General features: G+C 36.7%; 1 protein-coding gene across 9 annotated transcripts in view; it reads left to right on the top strand.

Annotated features, from left to right (window-relative positions):
- ARHGEF9 (Cdc42 guanine nucleotide exchange factor 9) overlaps positions 1-15912 on the top strand; it is a 223590-nt gene that overhangs the window by 200412 nt on the left and 7266 nt on the right. For 8 of the 9 annotated variants that reach the window (XM_060291795.1, XM_060291801.1, XM_060291799.1 and 5 more), the window contains one exon: positions 2218-2286. In XM_060291795.1, the coding sequence (XP_060147778.1) occupies positions 2218-2286 (69 nt within the window). Of the gene's footprint in view, positions 1-2217; positions 2287-3111; positions 3218-15912 lie in introns of all 9 variants that reach the window. The other variant, XR_009560590.1, reaches the window with a different exon arrangement.

Below are 15912 nucleotides of genomic sequence, written 5' to 3'. Positions count from 1 at the left end.
CTTTGTTCTTCTCCCTCAAGATTGCTTTAGCTATTATGGGTCTTTTGTGTTTCCACATGAATTCTAGGATTGATTTTTTTGTTTCTTTAAAAAATGCCATTGGGGTTTTGATTGGATTGCATTGAATCTGTAGATGACTTTGGGTGTGAATGGGCATTTAACAACATTAAGCCTTCCACTACAAGAAAAGTAAACTGCAGACCAATATCCCTAACAAAATACATGGGAAAATCCTCAATAAAACACTAGTAAACAAAATTCAACAGTACAATAAAAGGATCATACACCATGACCAAGTGGGATTTATCCCTGGGATACAAGGATTGTTCAATATATATAAATCAATTAATGTGATACACCACACTAACAAAATGAAGGAAAAAAATCACACGATCATCTTTATAGAGGCAGAAAAATCATTTGACACAATTCAACACCCTTTTATGATAAAAACTATCAAGGTATAGAAGGAAATTACCTCAACATAATAAAGGCCATGTATGGAAGGCTCACAGCTAACATCATAGTTAATGGGGAGAAGCTGAAAGCTTTTTCTCTAAGATCAGGTACAAGAAGGATGCCCACTTTCAACACTTCTAGTCAAAATAGTAGTGGAAGTCCTAGCTAGAGCAATTAGGCTTAATTAATTAATTAATGCCTCCAAATCAGGAAGGAAGAAGTAAAATTATTCCTGTTTCCAGATAACATCATCTCATGTATAGAAAACCCTAAAGACTCCACCAAAAGCTCTTACATCTAATAAATGAATTCAGTAAATTAGTAGGATACAAAGTCAACACAAAAAAGAAGTTGTGTTTCTATACACTAACAACAACCTCTCTGAAAAAGAAATTAAGCAAACAATCCCATTTACAGTTGCATCAGAAAGAATATAATACTTAGGAATAAACTTAACCAAGGAGGTGAAAGACTGGTACATGGAAAACTACAAAATATTGCTGAAAGAAATTAAAGAAGACACAAATAAATAGGCATTCTGTGTTCATGGAACAGAAGACAATGTTGATAAAATATCCATTTTACTGAAAGCCATCTGTAGACTCAATATGATCCTATTAAAACTCCAATGACATTTTTTACAGAAATTGAAAAAAAGGACAATCCTAAAATTCACGAGGATCCACAATACACCCATGAGAGAGAAGAACAAAGCTGGAGGCATCACAATTCCTGATTCTAAATATATTACAAAGCTACAGTAATTAAAACAGTATGGTGCTGGCATAAAGACAGACATATAGACTAATGGAATAGGATAGGGAGCTCAGAAATAAACCTACATGTATATATTCAACATATCTTCAACAAGGGTCCCAAGAATACACAATTGGGAAAGGATAGTTTTTCAATGAATGGTGTTGTGAAAACTGGATATCCACATGCAAAAGAATGAAATTGAACTCCTACCTTATACCATACATGAAAATCAGTTCAAAGTGAACTGAAGGCTTAAACATATGATTGGAGACTGTAAAAATACTAGAAGAAAACATTGGAGAAATACTTCTTGACATTGTTCTTTGGCAATGATTTCTTGAATATGACACCAAAAACATGGACAGCAAAGCAAAAATAGACAAGTGGGACTACATACAACGAAAAAGCTTATGCACAGCAAAGGAAAGAAACAACAGAACAAAAAGACAACCTATTAAATGGGAGAAAATATTTGCAAACCATATATCTGATAATTTCCAAAATATATAAGGATCTCCTACAACTCAATTAGCCAAAAACCAAGTAACTCAATTAAAAAATTCACAAAGAACTTGCACAGACATCTTGGTTATTTCATTAATTACTTACTTTTTGCCATTCAATTTTTTTTTCTTCTGAAAGTTTCGTTAAGTCTATATACATTTTCTGTTGTAATCACTTATCTTTGACTCATTTTTTTCTTTTCTTTGTGTTTTTGCTTTTGGTTGTGAAATATCTTTCCACTTTATACTATATTTTATTCAACCATTCTCCATTTAACAGCCTCTTAACTCATGATCTCACTTTTTTGCCCCTCTATACATTGAAATGCATTGTTGTAAGTCTTTGTCCAAGTTTCTGACCACTTTCCTTTTTTTGCTTTTCAAAACTTTTGATATATCTTGGCAAAATTACTCTTCCAGAAAATTTGTACTAATTTATACATTTAAGAAAGGTCTATGTTTCTCATAACAAAGTCATGTATTTTTTATGTTATAGGCTTTGAAATTTCTGAAAATCAGAAGAGGCAGGCTGCAATGACTGTGAGAAAAGTCCCGAAACAAAAAGGTAAAACTGCCTTTAACTACAAACTCCCTGACCTCACCCACTCTCGTTGTGAGACTGAGAAGCCATAGGCTATGTGCTTGCATATTCCTAGGCTTGTTTCCATGCTAAAGTTCACTTGGGGTGGTGGGAAATGACCAGATACCCAGGTGTCCCTGATGACAGTTGGCAAATGGTCTTAAAAGACTTAAGGTTTAGGAGTGAATAATTTAAGGCAGTCATGTCCAAAGATAGTGCGTTGGGTACAGGTAAATATAGAACCTCTGTTTCCTTTATTTTCACTTAAATAAAAGAGAGAAACTAAACTTTACTAACAATTTTGAAACAGTTGGACAATAGTAAATTTGTAGAATTTATTAATATGTATAAATATATTAGGGTTATGTGCATAACAATTCTTTCATTGGTTTGGGAGCATTTGTGAAATCAGGAACCCCAAATCAGAATGGACAACTTCAAACTGAACCTAGACAGAAGATTCAGATAGTTATTCTCTTTTTGAACCATAAAGTATTTAAAAAAGAAAAATACCTTGGGGATCAATCTGAATATGAAATGAAGCTTTATTTTCTCATTTTCCTGAACTAGAAAAAATTAAAATGCTTAATTAAACAAAAGCTAGGAACTATCCCTTCTTTTTTTCGAGAACCTATTCAGTACCAGTCATTCTATATAAGTTCCTTCATTTCATTTTTATGGTACCCCTGAAAAGGCAGGCATTATTAGCCCCATTTTCCAGATGAAGAAACTGAGGATCTTTGGGATAAAGTGACTCTGAACTTAAGTCAGCTTGACTCCAAGTCCTCTGATCTCTCCTCTCCATCTCAGGGTTCTGATGATCCTCCATGATGGGAAAGCACAGCTCACTTTTTTGTCTTGCCTCAATTACTGACAGCTCTTTCTATTACTGACAGCCACTATCATTGTCCCCAGGGTAGGCAATCTTTTTTTTTTAACATCTTTATTGGGGTATAATTGCTTTACAATGGTGTGTTAGTTTCTGCTTTATAACAAAGTGAATCAGTTATACATATACATATGTTCCCATATCTCTTCCCTCTTGCACCTCCCTCCCTCCCACCCTCCGTATCCCTCCAGACGGTCACAAAGCACCGAGCTGATCTCCCTGTGCTATGTGGCTGCTTCCCACTAGCTATCTACCTTACGTTTGGTAGTGTATATATGTCCATGCCTCTTTCTCGCTTTGTCACAGCTCACCCTTCCCCCTCCCCATATCCTCAAGTCCGTTCTCCAGTAAGTCTGTGTCTTTATTCCTGTCTTACCCCTAGGTTCTTCATGACATTTTTTTTCTTAAATTCCATATATATGTGTTAGCATATGGTATTTGTCTTTCTCTTTCTGACTTACTTCACTCTGTATGACAGACTCTAGGTCTATGCACCTCATTACAAATAGCTCAATTTCATTTCTTTTTATGGCTGAGTAATATTCCATTGTATATATGTGCCACATCTTCTTTATCCATTCATCTGATGATGGGCACTTAGGTTGTTTCCATCTCTGGGCTATTGTAAAGAGAGCTGCAATGAACATTTTGGTACATGACTCTTAATGAGACTTCACTTTCCCTAGGTCCTCCCTTGTGCTCTTTTAAAGGGCTGTTTGGTTCAGAATGAGTCACCATATAAAATGATCAGATTCAAGTTGCCTGAAATTCTAGCAGCCACATAAAGCACCCTTAATTATTCCTAATGAGGTTCCTTTTCATTGAGGAGGCTGAGTGCCTGTGAAGATCTGATTTCCAGTTGAGGAGTGCACCTGGCTTGGGCCTCTGGCTAGACATGGCCTTCCTTCCAACTGTTTGTTGCTTCTTACTCTTGGGAGGCCCTCACTGGCACTTTCCCTCATCATGGAAATATGATTCACTTTAGATAGGGAATTAAAGGCAACCACTTCTAACTTCTTAGGCGTGAAAACATGATAATTTAGAAAGTAATCTGGAGTTCATAACAGTAAGTCTATGATCTGTATGAATAGTAGAATCCTTTGAGAGAATGTGCTTCTTCCTTAGAGATATGAGCCCCAGCCACCTGGACAGTCCTCAGGTTACAAAGTGGTTACTGTCCTACTGGCCCACCTCTGTCTCCTGGAGGCTCTCACCTCCTGAGCTTCTCTCACTCTGAATTCCTCCACTGTCTCTACCACACTAACCTTCATGATGGGATGGTGTTCCTTTACTTCAGCCCAAGTTCCCTCAAGTCTATCTGAGACTGGCTTATCTTTTCACTGAGAAACCATAAAGCAGAGGAACATGCACAAAGCAACGAACTAGAAAACAATCCTACTCGCTCATACCAAACCTTTGTGTCAGGTTCCTTCTCTGCCTTGTCTCAAGGCTATCCCTTGCATGTCTTCTCTTGTCTCCCAATATTTAAACAATGGTTCACCTAAACAGCTTTCCATGTTTAATAGCAATCCTGAAGTCTTCAAAGAAACTTATCTAGTCTCAAACTTCACAGAATTCCTAAAAATTGATTCCCTTATTTCTATTTCGAGTTTTCAAGGCTCTCCTAGTCCAGGGCTGTGGTAACTGATATATTTTGAGACTCAAGGGCACTACACATGTAGAAGTGATTGTACAGCTTAGTAGTACAATAGTTTTATCATATACATAGGAAGAGCAAGAAGGGAGTTCTCTCAGATACCTGAGAAAGCCAGCTTTCTTAATCCTGCCAATAACTCCTTCCTGGAAGTGATGGGGAGCATTGTTGTTAGGATTTCTCTAGTTCAGATTTAATACAGATTCCAACACAATCTGTAATGCCATGGGACCTTATTAACTCGGTCTACTCTTCTAGAGAAGGGGAAGCCTGGCTGGAAGAAAAGCAGAGAGGACAGAGCCTAGCTCCAAGGGAGGCCTTTTCACTTTACATTTGCCTTTTTACACTGCATTGTTTTTAAGAATTGATATATAACTTCTTGAGAGTTGGTTGCTAATTCCTGGTTCATCAACCCATTTCAGTTTGTCATCATGGAGCTCCCTAGGGCCATGAGTACAGTCCCAATCTCCAGAGGCTTTAGGGCCAGCTCAAAATCAAATGAGTACCCCAGAATAACTAAAATAAACTTGAAATAGAATAAAGTTTGAATAATAAGTCTACCCTGATTTGAAAACTAATTATATAGCTACAATAACCAAGACAGTTTGGTGTTCGTAGAGGGATAGACATGTTAGATCAATGGAACAGAATAGAGAAACCAAAAACAGACCTACACAAATGTGCCCAACTGATTTTTCACAAAGGTACAAAAGCAATTCAGTGGAGGAAGGATGCCTTTTAAACAAATGGCACTGAAGCAATTGGGCTTCCACAGGCCGAAAGTAAAAATAATCTCAACCTAATTTCACACCCTATAAAAATTAACTCAAAATAGATAATGAACTTAAATTTAAAGCTACAAAACTTTTAGAAAACAGTAGGAGAAGATCATCAGGATTTAGGTCTAGGCAAAGAAGTTCTTAGAACTGACACGAAAAGCTTGAACTATAAAATAAAAAATTGATAAAGTTAACCTCATCAAAATAGAAAATTTTGCCCCATGAAAGACCATGTAAAGAGGATGAAAAAACAAGCTACAGGCTAGGGAATATATTTGCGAACCACGTATCTGACAAAACATTGGTATCTAGAATATATAAAGAACTCTCAAACCTCAATAGTAAGGGCTTCCCTGGTGGCACAGTCGTTGAGAATCTGCATGCCAATACAAGGGACACGGGTTTGAGCCCTGGTCTGGGAAGATCCCACATGTCGCGGAGCAACTAGGCCCATGAGCCACAACTACTGATCCTGTGCATCTGGAGCTTGTGCTCCACAAGAGAGGCCACGACAGTGAGAGGCCCATGCACCGTGATGAAGAGTGGCCCCCACTCGCCGCAACTAGAGAAAGCCCTTGCACAGAAACTAAGACCCAACACAGCCATAAATAAATAAATAAAATTTTAAAAACTCAATAGTAAAAACAAACAAACAAAACTACACACTTCAATTAGAAAATGGGCAAGACAGATAATTCACTGAAGAGGATATATGGATATCAGTTACACACATGAAAAGATGTTCAACATTATTAATCATTGGAAATATGTAAATTAAAACCACAATGAGATGTCATTACATATCTATTACAAAGGCTAAAATAGAAAAAAATTGTGAAAACACCAAATGTTGGCAAGGGTGCATGGAAACAGAATCATTCATACCTTGCTTGTGAGAATGTAAAACAGTACAGCCACTATTTTATGTAATAGTTTGGTAGTTTCTTAAGACATAAAACATACAACTACCAAATGACCCAGCAATGACACATCTGGGCATTTATCCCAGAGAAACAAAAACTTATTGTCACTTAAAAACTTCTAAACAAATACCCATAGCAGCTTTTTCATAATAGCCCAAACTAGAAACAACATAGATGTCTTTCAATGGGTGTAATTAAGCAGATTCTGGTACATCTATACCATGGAATATAACACATCAATAAAAAGGAGCCAACTATTGGTACATAAACCAACTTGGGAGAATTTCTAAGGATTCATGCTGATTGAGAAAAGCCAACATCCAAAGGTTACATATGGTATAACTCCATTTATATAACATTCTTCAGATGATATAATTTGGAAATAGGGAACATATTAGTGCTTGCCAGGGGTTAAGGAGGGAGTAGGGAAAGGAAAGAAGTGAGTGTGGTTATAAAAGAATAACACGAGTAATCCTTGTGATGATAGAAATGTTATGACTCTTGACTGTATCCTGTAACAATGTTAATATCCTAGCTGTAATATTGTAATATAGTTTTGCAAAATGCTATCATTGGAGAAATTGAGTAAAGGGTGCAAGGTATATCTCTATATTTTCTCTTACAACTGCATGTGAATCTACAATGATCTCAAAATAAAAAGCTTAATTTAAAAAATAAAATGAGCACTCCCCAAATTCCCTCCCTAATATCTACATATAATTGTTTGGCCTCTGGAACACTTGTATTTTTGACACTTACCACCTTTGAAAACTGACAACATCCTCAAAATGACAAAATAGTTTTCTACTGTCATCTCCCTAAAGAACACAGATTTTCACCAACAGATGAGAGTTTTTTTGTAAAAGTCTGGGAGTCCAGTGGAGAAGTTCCAGACCAAATAATCTATGATTGGATGTATAGATGAGGCCAGTCAATAAAAACTGGAGGAGGTGATAGCAACACAAGACTAGAAGGAATATGAAAAATCAAGGAAACAAGACATCATCAATGGAATGCAATAATTTCCAGAAGCTGACACACAAAGACCAGGAGATCTGTGATTTGCATGATAAACAATTCAAAATCGTTGTTTTAAGGAAGCTCAATGAGCTACAATAGAAACAATTCAACAACATCAGGAAAACATCATGAACAAAATAAGAAATTTAACAGAGTAGAAATCATAAAAAGAACCAAACAAGTTATAGAGTTGAAGGATACAATGTATGAAATGAAAAATACAGTAGACAGCATCAATAGCAGACCTGATGAGCCAGCAGAAAGTATCTGTGAAGTCAAAGAAAGATCATTTGAAATTGACTAGTCAGAGTAGGAAAAAAAAAAGAATCTAAAAGAGTGAAGTATGCCTGTGTGACTTATAGGATAAAATTAAGATTAACAATCTACAAAATATTGGAGTCCCAGAAGAAGAGAGGGAGAAAGGGGAAGAAAGATCATTTAAATAAATAATGACTAGGACTTCCCAATTCTGGGTAGATATTTGAATATCTAAGTTCATGTGGCTCACTGGTCTCCAAACAATTCAACCCAAAATGGTCTTCTCTAAGATACATTATAATAAAGCTCTCTAAAATCAAAGACAAAAAGAGAAGGTTAAGAGCAGCAAGAGAAAAAAACGAATCTCATATGCATGGGAACCTGCATAAGGCTATCAGCAGATTTCTCAACAGAAACCTAGCAGGCAAGGAGAGAGTGGAATGATATATTCAAAGTACTGAAAGAAAATAACACCCAACCAAGAATGCTGTACCCAGAAAAGTTGTCTTCAGAAATAAAGGAGAGAAAAAGAATTTTCCAGACCAAAAAAAAAAAAAAAAAAAAAAAAAAGCTGAAAGAGTTAATCACCACTAGATTTGTCTTACAATAAATGCTGAAGGTTCTTCAAGCTGAAATGAAAGTATGCTAATTAGTAACACGAAAACGTGAAGAAGAAAATATGACAGGGGCAGGAGACAAGATGGCAGAGTAGAAGGACTTGAGCTTATCTCCTCTCACAAAAACAACAAAATCAAAATTAACTGCTGAATAACCATCGACAAAAAAGACCCCAACCTACCAAAATATGCACTCTACACCCAAAAACAAAGAGGAAGCCACAACGAGATGGTAGGAGGGGTGCTTCTGCAATATAATCAAATCCTATACCCACCAACTGGGCAACCCACAAACTGGAAAATTAATATATCACAGAGGTTCTCCTACAGGAGTGAGAGTTCTGAGCCCCACATCAGTCTCCCCAGCCTGGGGGTCTGGCAATGGGAAGAGGAGCACACAAAACATTTGGCTTTGAAGGCCAGTGGGCTTGAGTCTAGGAGTTCCACAGGACTGGTGGAAACAGACTACACCCTTGGAGGGAGCACACAAGGTTTCACATGCACTGGTACCCAGGGCAAAGCAGTGACTCCATAGGATCCTGGGTCAGACCTACCTGTGGGCCTTGGAGAGTATCCTAGGGAGGCAGGGGTCGGCTGTGGGTCACTGTGGGGACAAGGACACTGGTGGTGGGGTCTCCAAGGAATATTGATCATCATGAGCTCTCCCAGAGGTCATCATATTGACACCAAGACCTGGACAACAGCCTGTAGGATCCAGCACTTGAATGCCTCAGACCAAACAATGAACATGGTGAGAACACAGCCCCACCCATCAGCAGACAGGCTGCCTAAAGTTGTCCTGAGCCAACAACCACCTATAAACACACCATTTGCCATGGCCTTACCCCCAGAGGGACAAGATCTAGCTCCACCCACCAGTGGGCAGACACCAGTCTCTCCCACCAGGAAGCCTGTATAAGCCACTGGTCCCACCTCACCCAGCAAGGTGCAGACACCAGAAGCAAGAAAAGCTACAATCCTGCAGTGTGAGGAACGGAGACCACAAAGACAGAAATCTAAACAAAATGAGATGGCAGAGAAATATGTTCCAGAGGAAAGAACAAGATAAAACCCCAGAAGAACAGCTAAGTGAAGTGGAGATAGGGAACCTATCTGGAAAAGAATCCAGAGTAATGAGAGTAAAGATGATTCAAGATGTCAGAAAAAAAAATGGAGCACAGACCAATAGGATACAAGAAATGTTTAATAAAGCGCTAGAAGCTTAAAAGAACAAAGATTAAACAATACAATAACTGCAATGAAAAATGCACTAGAAGGAATCAATAGAAAAAGTGAGGCAGAAGAACAAATAAGTGAGCTGGAAGACAGATTGGGGGAAATTGCTGCTGCAAAACAGAATAAAGAAAAAAAGAATGAAAAGAAATGAGGACAGACTCAGAGACATCTGGGACAACATTAAATGCAAAAACATTTGCATTATAGGGGTCCCAGAAGGAGAAGAGAGAGAGAAAGGTCCCGAGAAAATATTTAAAGAGATAATAGCCAAAAACTTCCCTTACATGGGAAAGGAAACACCCACTCAAGACCAGGAAGTGCAGAGAGTCCCATACAGGATAAACCCAAAGAGGGACATACTGAGGCACATATTAATAAAATTGACAAAAAAGGCAGAGAAAATATTAAAAGCGACAAAGGAAAAGCAACAAATAACACACAAGGGAATTTCCATAAAGTTATCAGCTGATTGTTCAACAATAGCTCTGCAGCCCCAAAGGGAGTGGCACGATATATCTAAAGCCATGAAAGGGAAAAAACACAACCAAGAATACTCTACCAAGCAAAGCTCTCATACAGATTCCATGGTAAAACAAATGCTTTACAAAAAAAAGCTAAGAAAATTCACCACCACCAAACCAGCTGTACAACAAATGCTAAGGGGAATTCTCTAGATGGAAAAGAAAAGACCACAACTAGAAACAAGAAAATTATGAATGGGAAAGTGCAACAGTAAAGGCAAACATACAGTAAAGGTAGGCAAGCATCCACACAAAATATGATAACAAAAACAGCAATAGTGAGAAGAGGAGCATACAAATGCAGGATATTGGAAATCCATTTAAAATTAAGAGACCAGCAACTTTAAAAAACCTTGTATATATGTAGTCTGCTATATCAAAACCTCATGGTAAGCAGAAAGCAAAAATCTAGAACAGATACAAACACACAAAAAAAGAAAAAGCAATCCAAACACAACAATAAACATAGTCATCAAATCACAAGAGAAGAGAACAAAAAGGGAAGGGAAGAAAAAAGGACTACAGAAACTAATCCAAAACAATTAACAAAATAGCAATAAGAACATACAGATCAGTAATTATCTTAAATGTAAATGGATTAAATCCTCAAACAAAAAGCCATAGACTGGCATAATTGATTTAAAAAAGAAAAAGAAGACGTGGTATATATATGCAATGGAATATTACTCAGCCGTAAAAAGGAACAAAATTGGGTCATTTGTAGAGACATGGATGGACCTAGAGACTGTCATACAGAGTGAAGTATGTCAGAAAGAGAAAAACAAATATCATATATTAACACATATATGTGGAATCTAGAAAAATAGTACAGATGAACCAGTTTGCAAGGCAGAAATAGAGACATAGGTGTAGAGAACAAATGTATGGACACCAAGGGGGAATGGGGGTTGCATGAATTGGGAGAATGGGATTGACATATATACACTAATATGTATAAAATAGAAAACTATCAAGAACCTGTTGTATAACAAAGGGAACTCCACTTCGCTGTGCAGTAGAAACTAACATGACATTGTAAAACAACTATATCCAAATTAAAAAAAAAAAGACACATATATGCTGTCTACAAGAGACCCACATGAAATCTAGAGACACATACAGACTGAAAATGAGGGGATGGAAAAAGGTATTCCATGCAAATGGAAATCAAAAGAAAGCTGGAGTAGTGATACTCATATCAGACAAAATAGACTTTAAAATAAAGACTGTTACAAGAGACAAAAAGAATACCACATAATGAGCAAAGCATCAATCCAAGAAGAAGATATAACAATTGTAAATATTTATGCACCCAACATAGGAGCACCTCAATATATAAGGCAAATTCTTACAGCCATAAAATGAGAAATTGACAGTAACACAATAATATCGGGGCAATTTAACACCCCATTTTCATCAATGGACAGATCATTCAGACAGAAAATCAATAAGGAAACAAAAGCTTAAATGACACATTAGGTAAATGGACTTAATTGATATTTATAGAATATTCCATTTAAAAGGAGAAGATACACATTCTTCTCAAGTGCACATAGAACATTTTCCAGGACAGATAACATGGTGTACCATACAGTAAGCCTCATTATATTTAAGAAAATTGAAATTATATCAAGCCAGCACTCCAACTGCAATGTTGAGATTAGGAATCAATTACATGAAAAAAAAACTGCAAAAAGCAGAAACATGTGGAGGCTAACTATATGTTACTGAACAACAAATGGATCACTGAAGAAATCAAAGAGGAAATTCAAAACTACCTAGAGACAGACGAAAATGAAAACACGATGATCCAAAACGTATGGGATGCAGCAAAAGCAGTTCTAAGAGTGAAGTTTGTAGCAATGCAGTCTTACCTTAGGAACCAAGAAAAATCACAAATAAACAACAAAAATTTACACCGTAAGCAACTAGAGAAATAAGAACAAACAAAACCCAAAGTTAGTACAAGGAAAGAAATCATAAACATCAGAACAGAAACAAATGCAATAGAGATGATGAAAACAAGAGAAAAGACAGTGAAACTAAAAGCTGGTTCTTTGAAAAGATAAACAACATTGATAAACTTTAAGCCAGCCCCATCAAGAAAAAAAGGGATAGGGCTCAGATCACTAAAATTAGATATGAAAAAGAAGTTACTTTGGACAACACAGAAATACAAAGGATCATAAGAGACTACTACAGGCAACTATATGCCAATAAAATGGACAACCTAGAAGAAATGGACAAATCCTTAGAAAGGTAAAACCTCCCAAGACTGAACCAGGAAGAAATAGAAAATATGAATAGAGCAATCACAAGTACTGAAATTGAAACTTATTTTTAAAAATTCAGGGCTTCCCTGGTGGCACAGTGGTTGAGAGTCCGCCTGCCAATGCAGGGAAACGAGTTCGTGCCCTGGTCCGGGAGGATCCCACATGCTGCGGAGCGGCTGGGCCTGTGAGCCATGGCCGCTGAACCTGTGCATCTGGAGCCTGTGCGCTGCAACAGGAGAGGCCACAACAGTGAGAGGCCCGCGTACTGAAAAAAAAAAAAAAAACTTCACACAAAAGTCCAACATCAGATGGCTTCACAGGCAAATTCTGTCAAACATTTAGAGAAGAGTTAACACCTATCCTTCTCAAACTCTTCCAAAATATAGCAAGGGGGGACACTCCCTAACTCATTCTACGAGGCCACCATCACCCTAATACCAAAACCAGATGCAGATACCACAAAAAAATAAAATTATACGCCAATATCACTGAAGAACATAGATGGAAAAATCCTCAACAAAATACTAGCAAAACAAATCCAACAATATGTTAAAAGGATCAACCACTACAATCAAGTGGGATTTATCCCAGGGATACAAGGATTTTTCATTATCCCCAAATTAGTCACTGTGATATACCACATTAACAAATTAAAAAGTATAAAAAAATATGATTATCTCAATAGACGCAGAAAGGCTTTTTACAATTCCAACACCCATTTATGATAAAAGCTGTCCAGAAAGTGGTCATAAATGGAAGCTACCTCAACATAATAAAGGCCATATACAACAAACCCACAGCTAACATCACACTCAATGGTAAAAGCTGAAAGCATTTCCTCTAAGATCAGGAACAAGAAAAGGATGTCCACTCTCACCACTTTTATTCAAGTTCTGGGAGTCCTAGCCACAGCAACCAGAGAAGAAAAAGAAATGAGCAGGATCTAAACTGGAAAAGAAGTAAAACTGTCACTGTTTTCAGATGACGTGGTACTATACATTGATGATTCTGAAGACATTACCAGAAAACTACTAGAGCATATCAATGAATTTAATAAAGTTGCAGGATACAAAATTAACACTCAGAAATCACTTGTATTTGTGTACACTAACAGCAAAAATCAGAAAGAAAATAAGGAAACAATCCCATTTACCATCTCATCAAAAAGAATAAAATACCTAGGAATAAACCTACCTAACGAGACAAAAGACCTGTACTCTGAAAACTATAAGACTCTGATGAAAGAAATTGAAGGTGACACAGATGGAAAGATATACCATGTTCTTGGTTTGGAAGAATCAATATTGTCAAAATGACTATACTACCCAAGGCAATCTACAGATTCAATGCAATCCCTATTAATTTACCAATAACATTTTTCACAGAACTAGAACAATTTTTTTTAATTTATATGGAAACAAAAGGCTCTGTATAGCCAAAGTAATCCTGAGAAAGAAAAATGGAGCTGGAGGTATCAGGCTCCCTGACTTCAGACTATACTACAAAACTAAAGTTATCAAAAAGACCTACTGTATAGCTCAGGGAAATCTGATCAATACTCTGTAATAATCTAAATGGGAAATGAATCTGCAAAAGGATAGATACATCTGTGTGTATAACTGAATCACTCTGCTGTACACCGGAAACTAACACAAAATTGTTAATCAACTCCGATATAAAACAAAAATTTAAAAAATCATTTCCAAAAATGTATGGTAGTGGCACAAAAACAGAAATATAGATCAGTGGAACAGAATAGAAAGCCCAGAAATAAACCCATGCACCTATGGTCAATTAATCTACGACAAAGGAGGCAAGGAAATACAGTGGACAAAAGACAGTCTCTTCAATGAATGGTGCTGGGGAAACTGGACAGCTACATGTACAAGAATAAAACTAGAACATTCTCTAACACCACACACAAAAATAAACTCAAAGTGGATTAATGACCTAAATGTAAGACCAGATACTATAAAACTCTTTGAGGAAAACATAGGCACAACATTCTTTGACATAAGTTTCAGCAATATCTTTTTGGATCCACCTCCTAGAGTACTGAAAATAAAAACAAAAATAAACAAATGGGACCTAATTAAACTTACAAGCTTTTGCACAGCAAGGAAAACCATAAAAAAAAAGACAACCCACAGAATGGTAGAAAATATTTGCAAATGAAGCAACTGACAAGGGAATAAACTCCAAATATACAAACAGCTCATGCAGCTCACTATCAAAAAAAATAAACAAACAAACAACCCAATCAAAAAGTGGGCAGAAGATCTAATAGACACCCCTCCAAAGAAGACATATAGATGGCCAAAATCACATGAAAAGATGCTCAACATTGCTAATTATTAGAGAAATGCAAATCAAAACTACAATGAGGTATTACCACAGACCGGTCAGAATGGCCATCATCATAAAGTCTGCAAACAAATGCTGGAGAGGGTGTGGAGTAAAGGGAACCCTCCCACACTGTTGGTGGGAATGTAAATTGGTACAGCCACTATGGAGAACAGTATGGAAGTTCTTTAAAAAACTAAAAATAGAGCTACCATATGATCCAGCAATCCTTCTCCTAGGCATATATCCAGAGAAAACCATAAATCAAAAAGATACATGAAGCACCGAGCTGATCTCCCTGTGCTATTCAGCTGCTTCCCACTAGCTATCTATTTTACATTTGTTAGTAGAGAGGTGGGGGGGGGAGATGCAAGAGGGAGGAGAGATGGGAATATATGTTTACGTATAGCTGATTCACTTTGTTATAAAGCTGAAATTAACACACCATTGTAAAGTAATTATACTCCAATAAATATGTTAAAAAAATAAAAAAGAAACATTCACCCCAATGTTCATCGCAGTGCTATTTACAATAGCCAGGACATGGAAGGAACCTAAATGTTCATCAATGGATGAATGGATAAAGATGTGGTACATATATACAATGGGATATTACTCAGCCATAAAAAAGAACAAAATAATGCTATTTGAAGCTACATGGATGGACCTAGTGATTGTCATACTGAGTGAAGTAAGTCAGACAGAGTAAGTCATATATCATATGGTATTGATTATATGTGTAATCTAAAAAATGGTACAAATGAACTTATTTACAAAACAAAAATAGAGTCACAGATATAGAAAACAAACTTATGGTTACCAAAGTGGAAAGGGAGAGAGAGATAAATTGGGAGATTGGGACTGACATATACACACTACTATATATAAAATAAATAACTAATAAGAACCTACTGTATAGTACAGGGAACTCTGCTCAATACTCTGTAATGACCTTTATGGGAAAAGAATCTTAAAAAGAGCAGATATATGTATATGTTTAACTGATTCACTTTGCTATACAACAGAAACTAACACAATATTGTAAATCAACTATATTCCAATAAAAGTGAAGTAAGTCAGAAAGAGAAAGACAAATAC

This window comes from Globicephala melas, chromosome X (genome assembly GCF_963455315.2).
Source record: "Globicephala melas chromosome X, mGloMel1.2, whole genome shotgun sequence".
NCBI classification, from domain to species: domain Eukaryota; kingdom Metazoa; phylum Chordata; class Mammalia; order Artiodactyla; family Delphinidae; genus Globicephala; species Globicephala melas.
Note: the sequence above shows the minus strand (reverse complement) of the source record. Positions and strands in the feature narration are given on the sequence as shown.